The sequence below is a fragment of the Larimichthys crocea genome, chromosome XXIV (genome assembly GCF_000972845.2).
Source record: "Larimichthys crocea isolate SSNF chromosome XXIV, L_crocea_2.0, whole genome shotgun sequence".
Lineage (NCBI taxonomy): Eukaryota > Metazoa > Chordata > Actinopteri > Sciaenidae > Larimichthys > Larimichthys crocea.
In genome coordinates this window covers 19,290,378-19,305,578 of record NC_040034.1, presented here as the reverse complement: position 1 = coordinate 19,305,578, position 15,201 = coordinate 19,290,378, and the positions used below count along the sequence as shown (strand labels likewise).

General features: G+C 39.1%; 1 protein-coding gene across 1 annotated transcript; it reads right to left on the bottom strand.

Moving 5' to 3' along the window:
* Positions 1-2,356: 2,356 nt before the first annotated feature.
* On the bottom strand, positions 2,357-13,221 carry kcnk5a (potassium channel, subfamily K, member 5a). The gene is made up of 5 exons (XM_010736395.3): positions 12,642-13,221; positions 6,291-6,402; positions 5,912-6,078; positions 5,628-5,796; positions 2,357-5,406 (listed from the first exon to the last, which is right to left on the bottom strand). The coding sequence occupies exons 1-5, from the start codon at positions 12,825-12,827 to the stop codon at positions 4,454-4,456; spliced, it is 1,587 nt and encodes a 528-aa protein (XP_010734697.2). The 5' UTR covers positions 12,828-13,221; the 3' UTR covers positions 2,357-4,453.
* Positions 13,222-15,201: the final 1,980 nt, after the last annotated feature.

The window sequence follows — 15,201 nt, the reverse complement described above, 5'->3', positions numbered from 1 at the left end:
GAAGTGGGCTGGGTTCTGCTGGAAAAGGTGATGTCATATAACAAACATCAAGTACAAGAACACGCCAACCATGATATCACAGCCAGTTCAATCCCTGATAACAGTTGGTGGGTTGTTTGTTTCTCTTGCAAGGCTACTGTCAGTCAAATCTGATCAAACTGCAGTTGTAACTGTGTGGGAAGAGTTAAACTTCAAGGTTAAAAGATAAAATTTGACTTCAATTGCTGCTTATTGAGTCACGAAAACCTGCATTTGGAGTTGCCACCTGAATCTTAGACCAATACTCACTCTCTTTTAGCTCTGTTTTTAGTCTCAACCAGCTTTTGAGTGAAATATCTGGCTCTAAAGCTGCTAAATGCTCAACCATGCTCACCTTGTCTGACTGCTGATTATTTCTGAGCAGGTAGGGTACAGCAGGGTTTAAGAGCTTTTTATTACTGAAAACAGCTGCATGCTGGAGTTGAAAAAGGATACTGTAAGAATGGTGAGAGTGAACCAAAGTTGAGGACCAGACAGCCAAACAATGAGTTTAAACTATGTGGAAAGGCCTTGACAATGTCACATTGTCATTTGATACGTTGCTATTATTATAATATACACTGTAACCACGTTAATATAATAATAGAAAAAGGTTTTCAGCGGCTTTCAGTGGTGATTTCTTTCAAATATACAGATAATTTGCCCTCGGCTAATCATTTTAGTTAAATTATCTTAACATATATGTTTGAATTGTAGCTTAGAGGTTAAGACGATGACAGTGAGTAGGAACATAACCGGTTTGAGCCCAACCGACGACCTTTGTTGAATCTCCCTCTCTTGTTTCTTATCATTTCCTGTCAATCTGCTGTCTGGCTGGAATAAAGGCACAAAAAAACGCAAATATATGGTTACGAAAAATGGCTTCAGTATCCATAGTAATAAATCTATACATAATGGGTCACACTTTGGAGTGAGTAACTTGAAGAAATAAAAAAACAAAGACTTGATTTATGTTGCGCCTGGAATCCCACAGTAACAGGAGACACTCTGGTTTCCACCAGGCTCAGCACATTTTCACAGTGAACCCTCTCTTTAGTTCGGTTCAGTAACCATCATCAGTTGAGTTAACATTTATAAGGGCAAAGAGCCCTTAACACCACCCATTCTAGTAAAACATTGATAGCAGACATGCACTAAAATATATTTACACAATGGCATCATATAGTCATTTCAGAAAAGTACCAGTGTATTGCTGTTCAATTCAATCTTTTTCTAAATGCGTGCGTCTGTGAGGTCAATTTTTTACTCAGAGTGGAATCATGGAAAGTTATTCTACTGAATCCGTTGAGGCAATGGTGTTCATTTTCATCCTGTTCCAACAACAAACGAATGTTGTGCACATGTTAATCTTGTGTTTTTTTGGCAGATCAGGATATGTAAACAGCTCCAATGGCTCCTCACTTTCACTCACATTCCAAACATTAACTGATAGGCTAAAATAAACATGTAACCTTAAAAACACAGATACTGTGCAGGAATTCACCATTTGCGTGGACTGGTACTCATTGGATGCTGGTTTTTCAGCATCATTATTATGGCTAAGTTTGTATATTTCTGCTCCTTTTACAGAGGGGTTCATTTGTCTGAAAACATGACCTTGAAGTTTGTATGCATTATGAGGACTACCAGATGTCACCAGTACACTGTGCAAAGTTTGCACAAGAACTTGTTGACACTGAATGTGACAGAAAAAACTAATTGTACTAATTCTAAATCTAATTCTACTTTACACTAAGAGGGTGAGGGTGATGTGAGGAGATTGCAATGCAGCGATTAGTCCACTAGATGTAACAAAATTCAAAACGCTTATAGTTTGTTGGCCTATGCAATGCTTTCTTCTTCTTTTCTTTTCTTTTTTAAATTGATATGCTCGCGAGGAATGCTTTTAGTCATATAATGCATGCAAAATACCACACAATATGATCTGTTCTAATATTAAAATAACATTCTTAATGACAATGATAACTTGCAAATATTAGCAGGTACAATTTTTCCCCATAACCCCTATTGAATTTTGACCAGATGACACAAAAGTAAAAGTCAGGGGAATCACCAAAGTCAGCACATTTTCTCCTTGAAATGTCATAGCAATCTAATATTTGTTAAGATATTTCTGCCTGGAACAAAGTGGTGGACTGGACATAGCAAGTTTGTGTGGATCCCTGTGCAGCCCAAAATTTGATTATCATCATCATCATCATCATCATCATCATCATCAGCTGGATGCTTGTTTCGTGCGTGCATGTACCGGCTTCACCATCCTTTACCGGACAAGATCGCTGGAGCGCCCCTTTATTGATCACAAAAAACAATCAAGTTGTATTAAATGTTTATTTACATGAAATATACAATTTTTTGGAATTCATATACAAACATGAATAATTTAATCATAAAAAAGACAACACAAACAACTATGCTGGAGTTTTACACAATGGAGCAAAGAGGGAAAACTTGGGGCAATCGGTTAAACCAGTCTAACCTGTTAATCTAGAAACATGCTTGAAATTCAGTCCAAAAAAGTACCGTGGTTACATAACAATGCCGTACTAACACATCAAAGTGGCGAGGAGAGAGACCAAAGAGAGTGAGGGCCCTGTGACTCAATTAAAAAAAACAAAAAAAAAAACACAATGGATAAAAACACCCAGTGTGAACGATTTCCCCTTTTCAGTGAATCATACATTCACATGTACAATCGTACATTCAATAGATGTTACGTTGTACTGTATAACCCTCCTTTTTGCAGTGGATTTAAGGCATTTTTAATATCTGTAAGGCAGAGTTAGGCATTAGGACTGTGTGGACCATGTGTTCACATTTAAAAAAAAAAAAAAAAAATCTGGACCACATTTACATTATGTTGTCCAACTGGCTTGAATTAAAAGTAGCCCTGTGACACTACAAACACTGCCATCTTACTATTCAAAGTAATACTGTTTCAAGTTTTTGTGTGCAAGTTAATGTGTGCAAAAGGCAGTGGGTGAGCTGGACTGAAAAGCAATGGACATTATATTTTTGCCCCTCAAATTTACAGATGTTGTGTTCACATGAAACAAGAAGAGGAGCGGGGAATACTTTACTTGTGAGAGCACAAATGCTGCTCACTTCATGTCTGGTGACTAAAACAAAATGTCAAGAAAGCATTGATCCGTTACAAGTTAACCTTGGCTTGTCATCAGCGGTACTTCAGTCACTCTCGCAAGTACGAGCCCCCAAAGGCAAACATGAGTAGCAAGGCCATGTCCTGAGTAGAGCTGTGTTTGTGACTACTGATGGGCTTTAGGCCAATATTTACAGAGCAAATACAATGAAGTGAAAGGGTGCTAAAGAGACAAAAAGTGGGAATATTGTTACTGTGAAAGTGTTGTTCCCATTGAGCATTGTCATGGTAGAAGGCCCAGGAGCCACGGATGCACCTGTGCTGTCAGCAGCAAAACAACAAAATAGGAGTTCACCAAACTAGTTTGAGTGTATTCTGAGAGCCGTCTACTGTATGACACAACAGGAACAGAAGTGTTTTAAAAAGGAAACCAAATCTCAGTTTAGAGTGTCTGGCAGGATTTTCTGGCAAAATTAAGATTTTGGCATAAAGGCTTCTCTGTTTGTAAAATGAATTTTTTAAATGTACTCTGGCTGGTTCTAGACTCTCAGTTGCTGCCTGTGCATCACTGATAACCTCTAGTGCAGTCACAATTCCATTCGCTTACAGTCAAAATAAAACAGCAATGTCAGACACAACAAGAAAGCAAGGACTTCACAAACGAAAGGAGGAGAATTGGCTCTTAACCTCCTTAATTTTTCTATAAAGGACAAATGTTTGGCTCAGGTTTTTAAAAAGATAATCTGCACTGAAATGGACTCTGAACTGTCCTCATTCGGTGGTATTATGTAATGGGAGAACCCGTGTAGCCAGTGAATAAAAGCTACTACGTCCTTCATTTTAATAAATATTATAAAAACACCAATATGGTGAATATGTGTAGAAGAAACTACTGGAAATCAAATACATCTCCAGGTATAATTTCTTTAGACTTATGAGTAGAAAAAAAAAGGACTTGTGGAAAATGGTTATTAGTCTGGACATTACAATAAGGATGTGGCATGTAGTTTTTCAAACCGTATAAAAAAAAAAAAAAAAAAAGAAGACATAAATAGAGCAGATGTTAAATACTCATGGGGTTACATGTCATGCTCTGTGGTCCACATCAAGATGTAGGATATATTTGTTCAGGAGTTCATAGGAAGCTCATCTCAGTGACGTGGATTTTCATTTCACAGCTAAGAACAGAACATTCATTTGAAATTTGAGCTTGCCTTTGCAGTCTTTTACAAAAGTGCAATGGGACTTCTGATATTCATTTATAAAAATTCATATTAGAATACATCTACTTCAATACCAGTCAGCAACAGAAGATCAGGATTCTGTATTTTCTTCCTTTGCATATTCCTCTACAAGTTTCTCATAGGAGTGGCTATGTTCTGAACAGTCACTAGTGAACACAGACCCTTCAGATTCAGAACTCTGTTCCTCCTTGGAGTTTGTTTCAATGTTTTCATCACACGTAGTAATGGATATTTTTGCTTTTGAATCGTCATCGTCATCCTCCTCATCCTCCTCCTCCAAGTTGTTGCTGAGAAAGTTCTCCTCGTCTATAAAAGTAATGTTTGCATTTTGGAACCGTAGGGAATTATATTCTTTACAGTCCCATGTCCTTCGACCACCAGCTCCACAATCTCCCACTCCGCCGCTCTCTAGTTCGACATCCTTGTCAAGCTGGTTCTCATACATTTGGTCCTGGTCAAGTTCTAAGTCACCCTCTACATGGTCGTCTGTTAGCAGCAAACCATTATCTGTACCCAGGAGGTAGTTCTTGGACTTTGAAAAAGCAACAGTTACTCGGTCACTGAAACTATAGCGTCTCTTCTGGCGTGGTGAACGGTCCAGACTGAGGATGGTGTGACCATTAAACATGGGAGCATCATTGCAACTCTTGGAACGACCAATGTCTTTGCCTTTGTCTTTGGTGTTGGCACTGCTACTGCTGTTGTTTCTGCCATCTTTTTTAGTGCCAATCTGCTTGATCAAATCATTGTAGCCTTCTTGCTTTTTTGACAGGAAGCTGAAGATGTTGACATCATTAGGAGTGGGTGGCAAACGAAGAGAGGCCTTGTGAGACTCTTTGTAGTGCCGGAGCTCATCAAGAGATAGCTTGCGTAGTTTGCGGCGTTTCTTCAGTGCCTTGTGGGCCTCAATCACCATTCGCACTTTCCAGTTGAAGAATAAAGAAAGCCAGGCCAACCCCAGATAAATCCACACTTCTACAAAGTAACGGTAGAGAGTTGGGTATTCTTTATTGGGTTCCACACCTAAGGACAAACAAAAAGATAAGTTGAATCCAAAGTTCTGGCCTGGTTTCATTTAATTGGTTTAGTCCATGGAATTGTCTAAGAGATGGGCAATAACTCTGGAGTCTATGTACAACAATAATGTGATAAAAAATTAATTGGAAATGTGGTAAGTTCAATGTGAAAATTACAGGTTTTCTGTCTTAAGTTAACAACTAAAAAGTATTTATTTCTTAGCTTACCTGCAACCAAATCCCCAAAACCAATTGTAGTCAAGGTGACGAATGAGAAGTACAAGCCTTCAATATATGTCCAACCCTCTTGGGACATAAATACAAAAGGTGGGAGGACTAAATGGACCAGCACACCCCAGAGAAGAAAAATAGCTGTGCATGTAAATTGAGCCTTTCTCTGGAAAAGAAAAGAAAAACAACATTACTTCAGATAAAGATTTTGTGACACCACAGGGAGAGTCAAGTACTTGTCCAACAAGTATGGAAAAAAGAAGCAGCTCATATCCACTTACCAGAGAAAATCCTTTCTTGGTTAAAAACTGGCCCAGGTGCTTGGCTCTGCCACCAAAGAACTTTCCTAGCTCACTGATCCAGGTAAGACATAAAGGTACACCAAACAGCCCATAGAAGATGCAAAATACTCGGCCTGCTGACGTTTTCGGGGCAATGTTCCCATACCCTTTAAAAATACAAAATGATAAAGTGGTTAGGGTTACTTTGTTTGAACTTTCAACAACTATGTTTGTCTGTTTTTTGTATGGAAATTACATAAACCATTCCAATAGTGCAGATTATTTTGATTGCAATCGAGTTTGTCCCAGTGGAAGAAAGTCTGCCTGACAGCTTAGTGCAAGTTGTCAGGCAGACAACTGAACATCCAAAAGGACTTACCGATAGTTGTGATAACAGTGGCGGCAAAGATAACAGCATTTGGCCAGTTCCAGTTGTTGAAAGTCTTGCTGCCAGTTATAGTGACCCCTTGGCCTGCAGCATCGGACACCACCTGAGAACAAAGAAAATTGAAGAACACAACTGAGTATGAGCTTCTATTTAGGTTCAGTTCACTTAAACAAGAAATTAATGGGTACTAAACAAATGGATGCTATCAATTGGTGGTTATTAAAATGTCCAATCTGACTAAGATGAGGAAGACAGGAAGTTTGTCATGTGTAAGCTCCATTTCTTCCACCACATCCTTCCTGTGATATGTTGATGGTATCACCAGTGGTACTGATGAGCTGAAACGAGACCCAGGCACCCTGGAGAATTGCCGTTAACCTGAGGGCTTTATAGTTCTCAAACACTGCTTACATTGGTGCAGAAACAGGAAGGCAAGTGCCGCATCTCTAAACAGTTATTTCATAATCACCATGATGATGCATGGCAATATTTGTTTCTAACCACTTAGGGCACGGGATACATCAGCTCACTCTTGGACGGAAGCTTTAGTGTTGACATCCAAAGAAGACAGAAAATGCTTAATCAATCATTCCCAACCGAATGTGTGCTTGAACAGCCACAACAGACACTGAAATCTGTGGTGGGACAATGCATACCCCCCACACAAAGGTTCTTGTTTCTCCAAATGTGCTTGAAGAGGGGAAATCTGCAGGGGTTGGCAAAATTCACATAAGCCCTAAAGTACTGGAAGATGCTTAGTTCTTTAATAATAACAGGTCTGTGACAGTTCTGCTCTGTAATTACCAGCATGAGGGGAGGCCTTTCTTTTGTCTACTGAAACAACAGAGTTCCTCCGTTGGGCTTTAGGATGACAGCAATGATGACCAAGTTTGTGTTCCAACCATGACTAGAAATTAAAGAGGAAAAACCTCACTTGAGGTCCTGCTTACGCACTTTAACATATGACGGTCCTTCTGACTAGATTTACTCGTTTCATTCATATGCATGGGATAACCTCGTTATTGTCCATGTTCTGGCTTAAATCTTATTTGGTGTAAGCCGATTACAGAAGCGTTTGATATCCCAAAACGGCATATCCCTGTTCACCTGATGAACCTGAACACTAGTCATGTAGATATAACAGTCTACAAGCAAAGAAAAAAGTTCTATTAATCCTCCAACTGTGTACAATAGAAAGAAATATCCATCTCTTGTAATTAGAACAATCAATTTTTTGCACAAATGGTGGAAACACATTGACACCACAGCGGAGCGTATCAAAACAAAAGTCAGTTACTCTAGAAACTTGATAAAGAACATGTGTGTTCACTCCTCAAGTTTGCCGACAGAAAAATGTTAAGGGCATAAAGGGCACATGCACACTCAGTTTTCAGCACTGTGTCTTGTACGAATGGAAATTGATAAGGAGCGGAAAAAGTGAAATGGGTGACAAATGTTATGTTTATGCGTCATGTTTGTGGTTTATGTATGTGTGTGTGTGTGTGTGTGTGTGTGTGTGTGTGTGTGTGTGTGTGTGTGTGTGTGTGTGTGTGTGTGTGTGTGTGTGTGTGCTCAGCCCTGCACTTGATTCAAGCCAAATGAGGGTGATTTGCACATGTTTAGAGTCTGTCTGGCAGATAAAAAGTGCTGAAGCTTGAGACATACAAAATGCTGATTCACAGGAATACAATGAGGGCAGAGTGCAAGTTAAACCATTGGAGTTAACATCATGCCCTCAATGCATGTCACCTAAAGGACAGAGGATATAACCTTTAAACCTAAGGCAGACTTTAGAGGTTAACATGTTTGCAGTCATTATAACACATGCTAGGATGGAGACATATTTTTATTCTGAGGTCTACAAACATTAACCAGTAAAAAGATGCATGATGCATATCTGAACAGGCTTTGCAAGGCACAAGGTCCTCAAGAGGTTAAAGGGTCATTGACGGGTCAAGTCAGGTGGCTTCAGGTCACAAATGATCCTGGGAACAAGGCAAAAAGCACAGACACACAGGGAGAAAGATAAAAGACACTTTGTGCCACTCTGAGCCCAAACCAGTTTAGGAGGAAGTTGTTCAACCCTCTTCTCTGCAAGCCTAACCACTGGACAATTGTATATCAATTTGAGAAACGGATCGGATGAAATAGAAAGAGAGAAGCTAATTCACAGTATCGGGAAAAATACTGAAAGATGATTCACGCATTATTGAAGTAACAGAAGAACATTAGTGGCAGAAAAATATCCTTGCTTTCTTGGGTTGTGGTTGACTCATCACTGTCCAAAAATGTCCAGTCTTAAAATGCAACCAACACCTCAATGAAGATTCCCTGTCCATCTATACTGAGCTGAAAGAATAAGTTTGATTTACAGAAATAATAACAAAATAATTAGCAACTATATGGATATATAGATTTTTAAAGAAAAAAAAAGCAAAAAGCAAATGCCAACATTATTTGGTTCCTGCTCTCTGCTTTAATATAGTGAACTGCATTTCTACGCTTGAATGTTGCTACTTAAAAATAAAAAGATAAACAAAATCGCTGATAAAAATGAGCTGCAGCCCTAATAATATTTTATCTTCAGGAATGGTGAATTGTGCATAACTTATCTCAGCTGCAAATTCTATTTATTATAATAAATAGAAAAAATAAGGCAATAGTTGACAACAATGCTACAAAGTATCACTTTAAGTATGTTGACATATGCTGTCAACTGCTAAAAAGAAAGCATGGTGGAAGCTGTTTTAAATTTCTGCAGGATCTTAAACAAACTAATAATAATTTACTTATTGAGAATACATATTTTGGAATATGGTTTTACTGCATCATGTTGACTTACATTCATATGGAATAATCACAATGTGATATAACTTTAGTACATATCACACAAACCTCATCACCAAAACAGAGTCAGTGCCACTGGCACACTCAAGAGATTCCCTTATTTTTTGTGGAACATATTACCAAAGTGCAGCGCCCTGATAACCAAAGAAAACCACAATGACAAACTCTGTCCAGTCTGTCTGGACTGTTATCAACTGGTGGCCCAGAATCCCGCTCCAGTTACTAGGCATTTAATTTCTCCAGCACATGTGCACAACACAGCAAACAGCTGCTTGTGGGAATGACTGACCAACCAACAATGAAGACACTCAAGCTCTTCCATGTTATTTGGTTTTGATTTCTAATACAAATTGGTTGCAAACAATGCATCGCTGAGATTTCTACAATAAAAGATAATCAAAGACAACGTACAGAAAACCTGTGTCCATTTTACAGCTTCTTCTGGTACAGACATGAAGGGGCAAGCTGTAAAATTCCCAGACAGTGAAAGGATTCTTACATCTTACATCTGTTAAGCAGAACATATCACACCATTAACAGATTTGTGTGTGGCTGTTAATACCACATGAGATTGAAAGACTTTCTTCATTAACATCACATGTGGTATTTTTCTTTATTGCCAAATGTCTTTGTTGAGTTTAAATAAATTACACTCAACTTAAACTTGATGCAGTGTCATTGCTAAATCAGGTTAACCCCAGAACTGCTTACGCTGATGCATGTATGTACCGTACAGTACATGCAGTCATCCGAGTCTAAAATCTAATAAGGTATGCAAGGCATTTCTGCCTTGCCAACCAATTGCCGAAACTCATGACATTCGAATACATTGCTACCTTCAAAGACTTTTTTTTTCTCCCTACACTTTTCAAAAGGGGGAAGAAAGACTTAGCTATTTCCACCCAGTGGCCTTTGGACAGCACCCTAGGCACATGACATAGTTAGCTATCCCGAAAAACAAGAGTGCTGCTTCATTCTCTTGTGCTTCTTGATTCTAACCAGGGGCCATGTTTCACTTCACCCATGTGACAGCAGTGTGTCCAGCAGCGTTTGCAAACTTCTTAGTTGGCTACACAAACATGATCTTTGAGTCACATGTAACAGGACCAGAACCAAAAGATAAAGTGAAACAAATAAAGTTGAGCTGTCTGTTACAGTAACCTGAATATCTTTGGGTTGTGGACAAAACAAGACGTTTGAGGGCGTCACCTTGGGCTTTGGGAAGCCAAACAACTAATGGTTACATGAGAAAATGAATTAATCAGATTAATGAAATTGTTGTTAGTTTCTGCTCTTTGTAATTTAGTATTAGATTAATTCTGTTTTATAGTAGAGCTTACAACAATTAGTCATGAAGAGAAAATTAATTGGCAATCGTGTTCGCTTTTTACATTCCATTCACTGATTAATCAAGAATATAATCAGCAGATGAATCAGTGATGAAAATAATGATTGCAGCCCTACTTCATGCACATTAAAATCAACATTTACATGTTAATGATTTATTACATAAACAATGACACGTTTCTATGTGACTTGAAAGATTCTACTTCTTCTAAAAAAGAAAAAAGGGTCTCAAGCACTAACAGACCAAAACTGAGGAAATGATGGGACACTTGGCGGGTTGTATGGGATTATCTTAACACTCAGAAGCTCAGAAGGAGCTATGGAAACACACACAGGCTACTTTTAATGACTGAGATCAACACAAATGTAAGAACACTTTAGAGAACTGTGTGGTTTACTGTGAGCGTTAGTCGATAAACATCGTCTTCTTATTTGCAGTAGAGATAATGTGCAAACCTTCCCTCCCTCCCTCCCTGAACTTTTATAACTGCCTCTCAAGAGCCAGCATTGATGGACCATAAAATCCAATCTGTTAACTGTGACCACTTCAAGGGTCCTATAGTTAATAGTAAACTCCTTGTTAATAAAACACAGAAGAATGACTTTTACAAGAATGTCGCCTTCGCTTGTAAGCCTGCTTATATATTTTAAATTGTTAACAAGCAGTGCAAAGTTTCCACAATGGAAACATAATAGAATCTCTACTCCGAAAACAAATAAAATAAAGCAACTCAAAGCTGATATACTGCAGTGTTTATCTGTTTTAATACACTGACTCCAAAAGCCTTTGGAGCAGGTGTCTTGGCAAATGCAAAACAGTGGAAAAATACCGGTATACTACTACTACTGGTAAACTGTAGATAACAGCACAGCTGCAACAAACCGACCGTGTGACTGGGGAAAGGGTTAAAAAGTCAAACATAGGATTTTAGATTCTTTTCAGAGTGCCTTGGAACCCCTAACAGATGGTATTATGTGGTCTTTGTCCCTGAGAGAGCACACAAGAGCAGGAAATGTTTCAGTTGAGCTGCCTCAACCAAAAAGTTCAACCAAAAAAAAAAAAAAGGAAAGAAAAATCACAGCTTTTTCAGCTGGTTTACATCAGCAAATACAAAATCTATCAATCCTAATACTCCCTGACTGCTATTCAGAGGCACATTTGAATATTGCAGGGATTTGGCCGTTATGGCGGGAGGTTCATGGGCATATCCCTTTCAACCCCCCCAAACACAAAAAGGAAAAGCAGACGGAAGGAGAAGGGGGGATGGTGGGGGGTGTAATAAATCTCCCTAATACTGATGTGGGCCCAAAAGAGGGGCACGAGTTGAGACATGTTTCTGGTCATACTTGCAAGTGCAAAAAAAACTAAAAAAAACTAATGAAACACAGAAAATAATACAGAAACTAACCGCTGTCAGATCACAAGGATTCATCACATACGCCCCAGCGTTCTTCCTCTTGGTAAAAGGTTTTTGCACCTGACTCGTTCAGATTATATCCGTTTAACTCAAAACGTGCCAGACAAATAAGAATGGATCATGGTCATAAATCCTCCACGTTTCACAGAAGTAAACAAAAAGTTACCGGGCAAGTCCCCTGTCAAAATGTTCACTTGAATGAATGTATTCATTCAAGTGCTGCTGGTAAACCCCCTGGGTTAGTGGCAACTTGTTTTTTTTACTGCTGGTTAAGGAAGTGTCATCTTGACAAGAACTGGCACACCAGCTGCACTGAAAGGATTTGAATTGGCAACTCCACACCTAGTTACACAACCACTGCACCAGACAAACAATTATTCTTATTCTAATGATAGCTATTGCCCATTGCAAGATGCTGCTATGATACTAAGTCAATTAAGTTAATAAGTTCACCTCATAAACTTAATAAAGTATGTGTGTGTGCAGCCACAAAGATCAAAGTATGGATTGCTGACACCTCAGGAGGTTTCTTTTTAGTGTTTAGTGTAAGCTTCCACACCAGCTGAGGCTTATTTAGCACTCATGTGTCACCAAGTCAGAGAGAAGTGCAGTGACGCAACATTCAAACAATGATTAGAGGATTCACTTCGAAATCATCCTCATGTGGACTTCACATAAGAGCGCAGCAGTTAAGTTTCAGCAGGAAAACAGTTTAAGAACTTGTCCATACCTCTAATATTTTGTCCAAATCACGTGTCGTCAGACAGGGATAGTCCTCAAGTATTTTCTCCTTCTGGGCACTATACTTCTTTGCAGCCTGCTTCCAATTTGGCTCCTCCAGGACTTGAAAAATTGCTGCCCCAATGGACAGGTAAAAAATAATGGCAGAGGTCAACAAGGGGCCTTTATCTACCATACTTTATGTGCAAGGACCCAACTTGGAGAGAGAGACAGAGCGCGGGACAGGGGTAAAAAAGAAAAAGGAGAAAAGGAGGGGTGGGGGTAGATAACAACAATAACCGAAGTTATGCGGGACTCATTCTCAGTAAGTCTTTTTGCTTTACAAAATGCTTCTTCGTCCGCGCGAGGCCTCTGAAAAATGAGTGAAAAAGGTGCGAGGTTGACAGCATTGGGCTCGAGACATAACAAAGATCAAATGTAGTCATAAAGCGGGACTGAGCGCGCGTGGAACCGCAGCCGCAGTAGTAGTGTCTCCACGTGCGCAGCCGGAGAAACAGTGGCTGCTGAAGTACTGAAGACTGAGTGCGGGGAGTGGACAAGAGGACAAGATCCGCCCAGAACGACAACACTCACGGGGGGGTGGAGAGGTGGAGAGGTGGAGGTGGAGGTGGAGGTGACACCTCTTCTGCTGCGTTTCTCTTCTCTTTACTGCAGGTGTTCAGCTGGTGAGAGCGCGCACAAGTTATCTGACTATGAGACTTTGCTAGAAACAAAAGTGCAAAAAACAAACAAACAAACAAACAAGCAAAGTAGCTATTATAAAGTTGTTTAGTTCTCAAATATAAAATGCATTTAGCAGAATAAGATAATATATTATATAATGGACAAGTAGAATAAAAATCATTTTTAAAAAAATAATAAAAAAAAAAGTTAAAAAGAAAAAATAATTTCAAGACAAAATGAACAATAACTTTTTTTTTTTTATTATCTCAGACTATCTTTTACACTACTATAATATTCCTTGACATACTCTTAGTGAGTTTATATAAATCCTATTTATTATTCCATTATCTGTAACCGCTTGTCCTGATCAGGGTAACAGTGGGGCTAACCCAGCTGACTTTGGGCGAGAGACGGGGTACACCCTGGACAAGTCACCACTTCATCGCAGGGCACATGGAGACAAACAACCATTCACACTCACATTCACACCTACGGACAATTTAGAGTCACTAGTTAACCTTGCATATAGGTGTTTGAACCAGACTACTTCTTGCTGTGTGGCAATTCTTTGAGATGGTTTGACCAACCATTGTAGGTGGATGTGTAAAAGTACCTTATTGAATAGAGTGCAGCTGTCAGGTTTTATGGCACAAGTTGTCATTGACTGCATTGATTTCCACCCTGAAAACTCTAGACCTGACCTGACAATAAAATTAACAAGAAATAGGCACTGACGCTGACTTGTAGTGACATTGTGACATCTGTGTCACAAACATATAGTTTTGCATATTTTCACATGAATTAATTTGCCTGTAGTCATGGTGATGGTGAGTCACTGTTGGATTTTATATGCTGACAGTTGCAAATGTTATCACGTAACTTTATAGAAAGCCACAGATAGTAAAAGACTTATACGGAAAGTTTTCAGACCCTTACAAGTTTTCCATCCAGTTATCACACACAGTACTCCACAATGGCAAAGTACAAACAATTAGACTTTCACATTAGTTCTTTTTTCTTGGTGGCACACATTAACTTGGACTGATGTTGTTCGCTCCTCACTTTTTACGGTGTTAAGTTGCCTGACTCGCTCAGGCGCTTCCAACTCTCACGCAATGACCGCGAGACTCACCCAATTAACCCTTTCCACATGTCAAACGCCACTTGCCCATCAGTTTTCAGTTGGTTTATGACTGACTGGCTCATTTTGAGACATGGTTTGTCAAGTTTTGTGAGAACACGTGTGACAAAACAGCCTCATTCTGTGGCTCTTCTGACAGCAGCACAGCGTCTCTAGCTCCCCTTTGGCACTGCAAGTGACTATGGTTATGGGAATGCCCTGAAACTTTATAATGATTCTCAATAACATCATGAATGTAGCCTGATTGTTCCTCAATGCTGAAATTATAACATAAGTGTATGTGAAAAATCTGAAGCCAAATAAAAGAGAAAAAAAGTGAAGCCTCAAAGCCACTCCCTCATGAAAATGTCATGTATGTTAAATTGTCTGGTGTGTAAATCATCATCATGTTTTGGTATTTATCCTAGCTCTTATTGATCACATGTCAGAAGATGAACTGCCTTTGTAGTCTTTTAAACACTTAGTCTTGTTTAACTAATTTCTTTGTTTTCTGGACAAAATGATCCTCCGTGATCTTTGAACAGTTTGCTTTGTTTTCTCCATCATTTGCTTTTTACATTACGGTTCTGTTTGTAGCTACTTGCCATCCCTAAAATACAGCAAGAGATTTGATGTTGATTGATTTGTCCATCTCTGTTGTGTGCGTGTGTTCGTTCAGTTATGAGTGGAATGTGAGATTTGTTGACCGCACTAGGAGTTTTTTGGGGCTACAAACAAAATCTTGCTTAGGGCCACTAAATGCCTA

What these genes read in the sequence shown, in the direction of transcription:
- kcnk5a (XM_010736395.3), bottom strand. Translation starts at nt 12,827, where the DNA reads ATGGTAGATAAAGGCCCCTTGTTGACCTCTGCCATTATTTTTTACCTG. An exon ending in ATTTGGACAAAATATTAGAG is followed by an intron (nt 6,403 to 12,641) that starts GTATGGACAAGT and finishes CTTTGTTCTCAG; the next exon opens with GTGGTGTCCGATGCTGCAGG. An exon ending in TTTTGGGGATTTGGTTGCAG is followed by an intron (nt 5,407 to 5,627) that starts GTAAGCTAAGAA and finishes GTTTGTCCTTAG; the next exon opens with GTGTGGAACCCAATAAAGAA.